The sequence below is a fragment of the Condylura cristata genome, unplaced genomic scaffold (assembly GCF_000260355.1).
Source record: "Condylura cristata isolate star-nosed mole 26May11 unplaced genomic scaffold, ConCri1.0 scaffold00041, whole genome shotgun sequence".
NCBI classification, from domain to species: domain Eukaryota; kingdom Metazoa; phylum Chordata; class Mammalia; order Eulipotyphla; family Talpidae; genus Condylura; species Condylura cristata.
This window is the reverse complement of record NW_004567142.1, coordinates 5,660,141-5,671,643: the sequence shown is the minus strand read 5'-3', so window position 1 is coordinate 5,671,643 and position 11,503 is coordinate 5,660,141. Positions and strand designations below refer to the sequence as shown.

The window sequence follows — 11,503 nt, the reverse complement described above, 5'->3', positions numbered from 1 at the left end:
GGGAGCCTGCACGCAGGCGGCTTGCTAGGCACAGTTTGCAGAACATAATTGGTAAAACATAGGCTGAACCCAACTAGGCGCGGCAGGATAAAGTGGGTGCGGCCGCAAAAGCTGAGGGCAAGGAGAGGTGGTGAGCCAGGTCCCCGGAGCAGGGGTGAGCGTCACCCTCCCAATCGAGGGCCTGGAAGGTGACTGAATCCTGAGGAAGCTGGACGCTGCCCTCTGGAGGGCTCCCCTTTTCTCGCGGGAGACCTGTACGATGAGAAACTGTATTAAATGTTCCTCTTTTGTCTTTTAAAGATTTTATTTTTGTGGAGAAGAACTGGGGTGCAGACCAGAGGTTATGAGGGGTGAGAGCATCCACTAGAGACTAGAGAGGGGAGCGGAACAGGCAGGTCCCCTGAAACATGCTAGGGGGGGGGAGGTCTGCTGCCCCTGGGGTCACTCCCTGGCTGGGGATGAACTCAGGCAGCAGTGGCTGGTGAGTGCTGGTGAGTGCTGAACATAACCCCTAGGCTACCAGGGAGGCCCTAAATGACACCCCCCCACACACACACTGAATTTTATCAATGAAATGCCTGTGGAAAGTTACTTTCTCCTTTTCCTAGTAAGCCTGTCTATTTAAATGTCACCTTTGCCTGCTCGTGTCTGTGCAAATGTCTTCTTCCCCTGGGTAAAGAAGTTATTTTTGTCTCAGGCCCACACACCCTAAGATATTTACTCTCTGTCCTTTCTGGAGAAAGTTGGTCAACGCCTGTGCTCAAAGATATTTTTGAAACGCAGTCACGTTAGAAGATCGATCACGCCTTCCAGGGTTTGGTCATTTCTTAATGCACCTAATATCCAGGAGACACTTGAATGACACCAAATCAGAGAGGCCCTGAGGATTGATTTATGGTGTTAGGAAGGGAGGAGACAGAGGTCAAGGGTGGAAAAGGACTTGTCCAGTGTCACGCAGAAATCCCAGAGCAGAAACACAGATCATGGGGCAGGCAGGGGGAAGGGAGTCTCTGGCAGGGGCACACACTGGGTCAGGGGTTCAGGGGCAGTACCAGGGCCCCAGTTCAGACTGGCTTGTGTGAGGATGGTGGGAAGCCGTGGGGTGGCTTGGGGTGCAGAGGGACTGATGCTGGCTGGCGCCTAGGGCCTCCCCACCTCCCTTGGGTTCTGAAAGCCTGTTGTTTCTGACTTCCTGCTTTGCCTCCCCCCTTTCGAGAACAGCTCCTTTTCTTTGGGGTCCAGTGAGCGAGACGGGTCCAGTGGGTTCCCTCTTCGAGAAGTTTCTACAGCTCAGACACAGCCGGCGAAGGAGACTTGTTTAAAGGACAGGTTTATGGGGACAGAGAGAAATACGAGGCGGGCGCAGAACCTGCCCTGAGAGTCTTCTCTTTGGGAGGGGCTCATTCTTCTGGAAGTTCTCCATAGTGACATTAGTTACTTCTGGGGTGTGCCCAGGTTGATTTGGAGGACTGCTGTTTCTCCATAAAAGCCCTCCATCTCCACACCCCACCTCTGGCCTGCGCCTTGATGCATCCTACAGCGTCTGGCTCTGTTACAGCAGCTGGCGTGGAAAGTTTCCTTTTCTGCAGCCGGTTGAACAACTGGGTCCACCGTGGCTATGCCACCTCCAGTTCTGCGTGAGATGCCTCCATGCTTAATTCTCTACTCTCAGCCCATCCCTACCAGAGTCTCAAGTATTTGCAATGGCCACTGAGGAGTAAACTGCATGTGTGTGGGCCCGCGAGCGAGTGGACACTCTGCCTGTCCCTCTGTCTCCATTTCGCATTCCCGTATATGTGGGTTGTTTCCGGTCTCCAAGCAGACCTGGTTCAGCAAACCCAGAAGGAACAAAGCTCTTTCTCTGCCATGCGATGAACCCTGGAGCGGAGCTGGCATGGTGCAGCCCAACGCCCCGCCCTCCAGCTGTCTGGCTGGGCAGGGGGTGGGCAGTGGGCGGCTGGAGGAGGGGCAGTTTCATCAGAACTGTATGAAAAGGGGGGGGAGCCTGCCCCAAGCAGCAGGAGCAGAGGGAGGGCAGAGCAGGGTAGGGAGGGCAGAGCAGGAAGTCAGAAACAACAGGCTTTCAGAACCCAAGGGGAGATGGGGAGGCCCCAAGTCTCCAGTCCAGGATCCCCCGGGGCGGGCACACCTGGCAGGGCGGCTAGGTGCCAGCTGCGGGCACCGTGAGTCACCGGGCCAGGGTTCAGGACGCAGTCTGAGGGCGAGGGAGGTATGAGACCATGCCGGGGTGGGACTCGGGAGCAGGCGCTGACCCCAAGGGGCATGGGAGGGGTGGCATTCGGGGCTCCATGGAAGTGGGGTGCACAGCATGGATGGGATTCTGATACTACTACTGCTAATAATAATAATAGTTATTATTATTATTTAGCAAAACAAGACTCTGAAAGCATGTGAGGTTGTTGGGGGAAATCCCCTTTGGGGGCTGCAGGTTGGAGGTGCGTCCGGGCTTTGAAGTCACCCCCCTCTTACTCCTTAGCTATGTGACTTTGGCCAGACAATGTAACCTCTTCTGAACCTTCATTTTCTCATCTATAAGTTGGGGGACCCAACTTATAGATGAGGAGTGGAGAGGAGAGGGACACCCACACAGTGCCCAGGGAAGGAAGCTGCTCTCTCCTTCCCGGGCTTTACTGAGACCTCCCTTCATCATGAGAAGTAGATGTTGCTCCCCCACTTTACAGAGGACAGAGGTGGGTCAGATCATCTGCAGCGCAGAGTCTCAGTGATGCCTGGGGGGGGCGGAGCTGGGGTCTGGGGGTGACAGGGGTGGGTGCCCAGGGTAGCTAAGGTGAACAGTTGGCACGTCCCTCCCCTCACAGAGGCCAGTGTCAACCACAAAATCAGACTCAATCACTAAGAGCCCCCCCCCCGCGAAGGGGGGGCAGGGTGCGGGGGAGCCCCCATGACCTCGCAGTGAATAACCCTGGGGTCCTGGAGGATGGAGTCGGGAAGATGGTGCAGGAAGTGGGGTTGGGGGGTCCCCGGGGTTGGAGACTCAGGCAGCAGGGAGCAAATCCTAAGTCCTGCTAACATACCGCTCTCTGCACCCCCACACCCCCACTCGGGGTTGGGAGGAGGTCAGCCCGAGACCCAGGGGCCCAGTCAGCGCCTCCTGCCGGCTGTCTGCCTGGAGGTCACTGGGTCACTGGGCGGGAAGTCCAGGTCAGGGTCTGGTGTTTGATTGATAAGCGAATCAGAAAGCTTGGGACCCTGGCTTGAGCTTAGACGTTATTTTAGAGTAGAAGCTGGCTGGAAAAGAGACTAGCACCGGATAGAAGTCGGCGTGAGAATCGCACGCATGGGGGCTGAGCCCCGGAATACGGCGGGGTGGGGGCTGATTCCGCCGTGCCTGGCCCGGGTTTGGGACTGAGCTGTGGTTAAGACCCGGGCACAGTTAGGGCTCAGGGTTAAGGCTGGTTGAGGTGTGTGTCTCTTGCCTGAGCTGGAACCTGGTCAGGGTTTAGGATTCAGGTTGAGGCTGAAGCTGGAGCTGGCCAAGTTATGTTAGAGCAGGCTCGGGGGTTAGGACTGAGGGTTAGGGCTGAGCTTTCTGTGCTCCATGGATTCTTCTGGAATAAGCAAAGCACAAGGTGCAAAGTGGAATGTCAAGGAAGCTCATGCCTGTGTTATCACCAGCCCAAGCACCCTGACTGCACTGGCCGCCTCAGCCTCAGTGTGGGATGTAGGCAGTGGTTTCCGGGAAGATCTTGAAAGGGACAAGATCTAGACAGAGGTATGAAGAGGAAAAGACATTTCCCACAGAGGGCCTCCCTGGGGGCTGGGCGTTAAGCCTCAGTCCATCACCAGCCTGAGTCTTATACCCACAAGAAATACTGCCAGCGCCTGGGGAGCTTATGGGGGTGCCAGCCCAGAAACTGGTTTGATTTTTTTTAACATTTATTTTTATTTACACATGAATACAAGAGTTGGGGTAAAAACCAGAGGTCCGTGGGGGTAAGAGGACTCCCCAGAGACAGAGTGGGAGCAGAACAGACAGACTGACTGAAATCCACTGCGGAAGGGAGCAGCAGGGAGACAGGAGGGGTCTGTCCCACCAAGTGGGTCACCTGGGAGGAGTGAGGGTAAGGGGATGGAGGCGTGCCCCAATTCCAGCTGACAGCACTGAGGCCACCAGGGAGGTCCCTGCTTTAATTTTCTTAATTTAACTTAGCCTCAAGGGCAGTCTATACACAAGAAGGAGTGCATGAGTGTGGCTGATGTGAGCGCCAGACGGGCGCGCTATGGAAAAGCCCTTGGTGCGCTTCAGGGAGGGAGAGTGAGGCAAAGTGAGGCTCTCCCTGAGAGGGGTGAAGGCAAGAAACCAGCCTAGAGGAGGGCCGGCTCAAAGCCCATTCCCGGAGCTGCGCTCCCCGCGTCCCGCTCTGGCCCGGGAGCCCTGCCTGCCCTGGGCGGCCTCCAGCCCAGGTGGGCCCCGCGGGGGCGTGCTGACCGGCCCGGCCCGCCCCTTTCCGGCTGCGCAGGGGAGGGAGGCGGAGAAACAGTGGACGGGAGATTGCTTTAGCTGCCTAAGGGGTTCGAGATAAGGAAGGGGGCGTCCCCCAGCGGGCTCTGCCTGCACCCCAGGGCGCTGGGGGCGGGCACGGGGCGCGGGGTTGTATAAGAAGCCGCCGCGCGCGCGGGGCTGGACACTCTCGGCTTGCTGCTGGACGGAGGTCGGATCGGATAGTACCCAGACCCTCCCCAGGTGAGAGGCCGAAGAGCGCGGACCCGGGGCGCAGCGGCGGCGGGAGGACGGGCTGGAGGTCCGTAGCTTGGGGCCTCTTAGGGTAGAAGGAACGAGGGGCGGGGCTTAGGGTCTAGAAGGGGCGCCCCAGCTTCCTGGGTCCCAGGGCAGGGGCCGGAGGGAGGAAGCTGGGGTCCGTCTCCCGCTGCCTGAGCTGTGTCCCCCCTGGCCTAGCAGGAGACCGACCTCCACACGGTGCCCCAAAGCCCACAGCCCACCATGGCGGGACCCCTCCTCCCTCTGCTGATCCTTCTGCTCTCAGCGCTGGGGAGCGCCCAGCAAGGTGAGAAAGGCTCCAGGGCCCTCTGCCAGGGAGTCCCCACGGGGCCCCCACCCCTCCAGCAGCTTCCTCCCCTTTCTTCCCCTTTTTCTGGCTGGGGGGGTGCTCCCTCCCCACCCACAGCCCGTGGCTCCTGCCGTGGGACCTCTCAGCTCTTGAGGCTGCCTCTGGACCAGACGCACCCCGGTTTCTGGGCATTCTCTCCGTGTCTCCCCGCCACCCCCGCGTTCTCGGCCCTTGTCTGCGTTCTCTGCCGTCTTTCCATCTGTCTGTCCACCCGTCTGTGTGTCTCCACCCGTCTCCCTCTGGCTTCCCTGCTCACCGGCGCTTCCCTATCTCTCTCCAGGCCAGGGCGACAAGAGCGGGGAGAAGATCATTGACGGGGTCCCGTGCACTCCAGGCGCCAACCCCTCGCAGGTGGCCCTGCTGCGGGGGAACCAGCTGCATTGTGGGGGTGTGCTGCTCAGCGAGCGGTGGGTGCTCACCGCCGCCCACTGCAAGATGAAGTAGGTGCCGCCGCTCCCCTGGGGCTAGGTCTGTCTCCCCTGGTCTCTGCCCCCCAGCCCCCCACCCCCGCAGTCCCCCTCTAACTGTGGCCCCCTTCCCAGTCAGTACGTGGTGCACATGGGCAGTGAGAAGCTGGAAGACAGGGGCAGCCAGAAGATCCGGGCCACAAGGTCCTTCGTCCACCCGCAGTACTCCACGCAGACCCACGTGAATGACATCATGCTGGTGAGACTCAACACGCCGGCCAGGCTGACAGCCAGGGTGAAGAAAGTCAGCCTCACCTCCCGCTGCGAGCCCCCCGGGACCATGTGCACCGTTTCTGGCTGGGGCACCACCACCAGCCCTGACGGTGAGGCCCCTGGGCGCCTGCGCTGCCCCTCCCGCTCAGGCCTGGGGCTCCAGCACCCCCTGCCCCCCTCCCGGAGTCCAGGTTTAGCCTTTTTATGACCCTCACGTGAGCCCACAACCACCTCTGGTCTCCCCTCCAGGACCCTGGGTCCCCACCCCCTCCCCGTCGGGACCCAGGGTGCGCAGACCCTGGCTCACTAATGGCCCTCCCCTCCCCGCAGTGACCTTCCCCACGCAGCTCATGTGCACGAATGTCAGGCTCATCTCCCCCCAAGACTGCAAGAAAGTTTACAAGGACCTGCTGGGAGCGTCCATGCTGTGCGCCGGCATGCCCGACTCCAAGACGAACGCCTGCAACGTGAGCCCGCCCCCAGCCGCCGTCTTCCCGCGGGCGGAGTCTGTGGGCGCGCGGGCCGCGAGCCTTCTCGCCCCGCCCCCGCCCCCCGCCGGCTTCAGAGCGCCTCCGACCGCTCCTTTGCCTGGGTCTGGAGTCGGAGCCGGGGCTGCGTGGCCCGGAGAGGGGGCGTTGACGGACTAGGGAAGGGACGGGGAGGTGGGCGGGAACCCGGAAGGTGCGCCTGCCCCTGGCTTTAAGTGCCAGTTTAAGGGGGCTTCCAGGAAAACCCACGTGGCCGAGGGAAATCATATTTGAAAGCAGTATTTAAAAAACCCTCCCATCCGTGCAGTCCCTAAGGAAAAACACCAGCTTGGGGCAGGAGCCGGCCCCCTCTGAGTTCCCGTTTGCTGCGGCCCAGCGCGGCCCAGCACAGCCCCGTGCCGAGGAACCCTTTGCCCTTTCTCCAAAACTGGCTCGTGTTCATCGTGGGGTTTTTTTTTTTTTTCCAAGTTAAACCTGACTTTTTGAAGTGCTGCATGAGAACAGCACCTGCTGCGCTCGAGACCGAGCTGGAAGCTCCTCCCGGCCGGCCAGTCCCGGGCAGAGGGCGAGGGCGCAAACTCCCTCTCCTCTTTGCTCTACTCCTCCTCTTTGGTACCCCTCTGTCGCTGAACCCCATCTTCTTCCACTCAAATTCATTTTACTCTTCTTCTGTGTTGGGATCTCTACCCCACACTCCGGACCCCCCTTAGTTTTACCCTCTCCTGCTGTGGTCTTGATCTGGAGACTTTTTGAACCAGGGGTTCACACGTTCATTTTGCACTGGGTTCTGGGAATGATGTCATCCGTCCGGCCCCAGTTTCCAGGCCTGCCCCGCCCAATGTGAATGGACACTGATCTCCATAAGCCACGCCCCTTCCCTGTGATTGGCTGTCTTGGCGGGGACGCCATCCAATGTCTTCAGAGCATCTCTTTGTCCTCCCGTGACCGGTCTGATTCTGTTCTCCCGTTGGTCGCTGGGCAGGGAGTCTCTTCCCATTGGCCAGGGTGGGAGTCAGCGGTGCTGGTAAATGACACAGGACGTGGGCCCTGGGCTTTGCTCTGTAGCTGAAACTAACGTGTTCTTTCTCTTCAGGGGGATTCAGGGGGACCCCTGATGTGCAAAGGGACCCTGCAAGGCCTGGTGTCCTGGGGAACCTTCCCTTGCGGCCAAGTCAACGACCCAGGGGTCTACACCCAAGTCTGCAAGTTCTTCAAATGGATAAGGGAGACCATGAGGCGATACCGCTAGTCAGCGCATCTCTCCACCCAGACAGGAAACGAACACCCCGACAGGAAACGGGCAGAAATCAGACTTCCCGTGGCCTAGACTCACCTTTACCTTTCCTCGAAGACACCTTAAAACTTCCACATCATGTCACATGTGTGAGCCCATCGAATTGGCAAGGACCTCAAGCCCTATCAGGAACCCCGAATCCTCCACGCTCCTCCGCTGCTGCGTGCACCCAGCACTCCTCCACCGGGACTAGAAACTGGTTACTTTTCACAGCGGGTGACACCCCATTCACCACCTAAGACCCGTCACCCTCATTCTCGGGAAAGACCCCCCGGGACCGACATGTGGCGCAGGGCTCGAACTCGTGACCCAGTCACACCAGGGCCGGACGTGCCAGCAGCGTGGACTGTACACAGTGGGCCGGGCTGAGGCAGGACACAGGCAGCCGCCAACGAGGACGGCGCAGAGCTGTGTCGTGCAAGAACACTTATGCTGCCTGCTGTGCTGAGAAGCGGGAGCCACAGGCAGGCCAGATCTCTGCTCCCCGCTGTTGTACACTGAGTCACAGAATAAAGCTCACAGGCTCTCGCCCAGTTGCGTGTGGGCACACTCGGGGGGGCGCCCTTCTCCCTGGGGCCTGCAAGGGCGTGGAGGTGCGTGTGCAGCAGCGGGGCTCAGCGGGCTGGAGCCTGAGACGCACAGGTGGGCGCCCTGAGGGGACAGCCGAGGAGGGACCCGGCCTCACCCCCTCCTGCCCCCCAGGGCCAGGTCTCTGCGTCCCTCTTGGGGCAGAGGAGGGGAAGGAGCCAGGGGACACAGATGAAGCCAGTCCTGGGGGTGGGGGTGTGAGTTTCTCAGCATCTCACGGGACAGTTGAGGAGCCAGGCGGGGGCAGGAGGGTCACCTGGCCCCGTGAGGACCTGCCAGGACAGCACCAGCTTCCCGGGCGGCAGAGGGAGACAGGCGGGTGCACTGGGCGGTGGGCTTCAGTTCTCTCCCCGAGGCAGGAGGGGCCGTGGGTGCAGCGACAGTGACTCAGCCGGCCTCTCCCGGTGTGGTTGCTTCGGAGGCTCCGGTCCTGGTCACGCCTCAGACGCTGCTGACAGGGCGCTCCCACCTGCCTTTCCAGTTTCTCCCCCAGATTGCCTCTGGGCCAGTAGCCTCCAGACCCTTCCTCCTTCACCTCCTCGCCTCTTTCTGCACCCCCATACACACTCACCCCCGGGCTGGAGATTCTGCAGCTACTGATTCCTGCGAAGGGAGGGTAATTGCCTTCTTCCCAGAAAAACAGGCGTTCAGACGCCCCCTGCTCAGGCTGGGGTCCCAGGTCCGAAGCTTTAGGAACCCCCATCCTCTTTCTGCCTTCAAGTTTAAAGAGTGACAGAGATGTTTGACTCCACTAAGCTCTATCACCCTCCACTCTGCAGCAAGCATCCCCAACTCAAGATCGAACCCAAACTTTTTCAAGTAGCACACGTCGCCGCCCGTCTGCCGCGAGTCCCGCCTCGCAGTGCTGTATGCCAGCCTGGCCTGCAGCAGCTGGAGACGGCCCTCTTGTCACATTAGAAAAGACTTCTTTGTTAGGCATGCAAGAACTGGGGTGCAGCCAGAGGTGTGGGGTGAGATGGCTCACCAGAGAGAGTGGGGAGCAGAACAGGCAGATGGACTCAAACCCACGGCTGAGGGGAGCAGCGGGCAGACGAGGGCCAGTCCCTGGCTGGGATCGGACTCAGCTGCGGGGGCTGCGGACAGCTTCACAGTGCTGCGCTGTGACTCGTGGTGCCAGCAGGGAGGGCCTCTTGCCCCCTGCTCAGCAATAGAAGGCTGCCTCAGGCCAGCCTCGGCTTCCATCCCCTCTGACGCCGGCCAGCTTCCGGCCTGCACACCTCACTTTCCCACCCCTGTCGCTCTGTCCTGAAGGGAGAGGAACAGCACCCGCCTCCCACCGCCCTTGTGGACAGCCAGTCAGTGTGAGATTCAGAAAGTGCTAGAAAATCTGCCACGGAACCTGCCTCCGATGAGCACTGGTTTGTGCCCCTGGCTGGAGGCTCCCGGCTTAGTGGGCGGCACCCAGAGCGCCCTCGTTGGGACCGGGGAGCCTCCACCCTGTCCTGTCCGCCAGGCCCAACGGCCGCTGGCCGGCCACGGGAGGCCCGCGGGGCTTGGCCACAGCCTGCTGGGGCTGGCGCGTGCTGGCCCCACGTCCAGGGGTGTGAACAGAGCGTGTGGCTGCCAGCTCCCCATGGGGGACACGCGGCCTGGCGGTCAAGCTCGATTCTCCAGGGGTGAATCCCAGATTTCGGGTTGCAGCGTCTTGGGCTGCTGGGGGGTGGGGGGGCGGTGGGGCCTTCGGCCTCAGCTTCAGAGATGCCTTCGGCGCCAGCTTTATGAGGTCGTTTTCGTGGAAACAGTCTCTCTCTCAGAGACTTGCCCAGAACATGTCGGTTCAGAAGGGAACACTCCACAAATCAGCACTGTGAGAGGAGCCTGGCTCGGGTTGAAACCCCCAAGTCTCAGAGGCTCCCCCAGCCCCTCCGCCGGCCGCCTCGCTCCCCAGTGTCCCCGGTCCACGCGTCCACAGTGAGACAGAGGTGGGCCGGGTGGGCCTGCCACCACCACGCTGGAAGCCGGCCCCCATCGGGTGCCATTACTTCCCGGGCCTTTGGCGTTGAGAAATTAGCTTCCCAGCCTCAGTTTTCTTATCTGTAAGAAGGGAGTGGGCGGAATGACGTCATTCAGTCATTTGGTCAACATTTCCTAAGCCGCTGTGGGCCAGCGCAGGTGCTTGGGACATCGGGGTGAGTGAGCCCCGGAATCCGCCCTCAAGGAAGTGGAGGTCCGGTGGGGGGGGGCAGATGTGGGTCTGGGTGATCACAATCCAGGGAGACTGTGGGAACCCGAGGACAGTGACTAAACTCGCTGCGGAGGGTGGTGTTCCGGGAAGGCTTCCTGGAGGAGGCGGTGCCGGCCGAGACCTGAAGGACGAGTTATTGTCGCCAGCAGCCGAGGAGAGGGACGAGGCCCGGAGAGCCTAGGGGCGGCGGGGGGCGTCTCGGGGCGCCTGACGGGTCGCCCCAGTTCCACTGAAAGGTGCGCGCAGAGTCAGCGAGATCTGGAGTGCGCAGGGGCGGGCCAGGAGGACTGCGCTCAGCCTGTCCCGTCCACCCCAGTCCACCCCACGCGCGGCCTCCAGGGTGCGCTGGGCTGAAGGAGCCGTGGAGTCCTGCTGCGTTTGCTTTTCCAAAGGCAGCAGCACGCAGGGGGTCTGCTCTTTTATGTCCCGGGGCTGGGGACTCTGTCCCCGGGGGCAGGCGGTTGGGGGTCGGGGAGCAGGAGAGGGCGGCTCTGGGAGGTCAAGTGGCCAGACAGAGGGGGCGGTGAGGGGCCCAGGCCAGGTCGGGTGGGAGGTCCCGGTCCTGGGGCTGCTTGGGCCCCACCTGGTGGCGGGTGCCGCTCAGCTCAGCTCAGCAGGGCGGGACTGGGGACGCCGGGGCACACTGGAGGCAGGCGGGTTCTCTTCCCCGGTGACGGTGACAGTGACGGTGACGGTGACGGTGACCGGCCCAGCGGAGGCAGAGCTGCGGAGCAGAGAGCCAGGCGGGAGCCGGCCCTGCGGCGGGCGGGGGTGGCCTCGCTGACACGGGGCCTGCTTGCCCAACGGCTTCCCTGAGCCCCCACTTCCCTCCTCACGCCCAGCACCTGCCCTGCCCGCCACACCCGCCCCCACTTCCCGCCACACAGGCCCACACACGCTCCTCTCCGGCCCACGCGGGCGCCACCCCTCTCCTCCCACCAGGGGTCAAACTCAGGGGCCTCTTCTGCTGTGGCGCCGGGCCCATGATTCTCAGCACCCTCACATCCCTGATCCTGCTACGGCCGCGTCACCCCACATCCCGAAGCCTTCTGGGCCCCACCAGTGCCTCCTGCGCCATCCCCTCCTCGGGGGACCCTCCCCAGTGGGACCCACAGACGCCTCTTGGAGACCTGAGA

At 61.5% G+C, this 11,503-nt stretch overlaps 1 protein-coding gene across 1 annotated transcript in view; it reads left to right on the top strand.

Moving 5' to 3' along the window:
* Nucleotides 1-8,098, top strand: part of LOC101635631 (transmembrane protease serine 9-like) — a 51,254-nt gene extending 43,156 nt beyond the window's left edge. The window contains exons 6-10 of the mRNA XM_012733530.1: nucleotides 4,940-5,048; nucleotides 5,222-5,551; nucleotides 5,654-5,901; nucleotides 6,122-6,258; nucleotides 7,373-8,098. Coding sequence (XP_012588984.1) covers nucleotides 4,940-5,048; nucleotides 5,222-5,551; nucleotides 5,654-5,901; nucleotides 6,122-6,258; nucleotides 7,373-7,528 — 980 coding nt within the window. The 3' untranslated portion in view covers nucleotides 7,529-8,098. The remainder of the gene's footprint in view (nucleotides 1-4,939; nucleotides 5,049-5,221; nucleotides 5,552-5,653; nucleotides 5,902-6,121; nucleotides 6,259-7,372) is intronic.
* The last annotated feature ends 3,405 nt before the right edge of the window (nucleotides 8,099-11,503 follow it).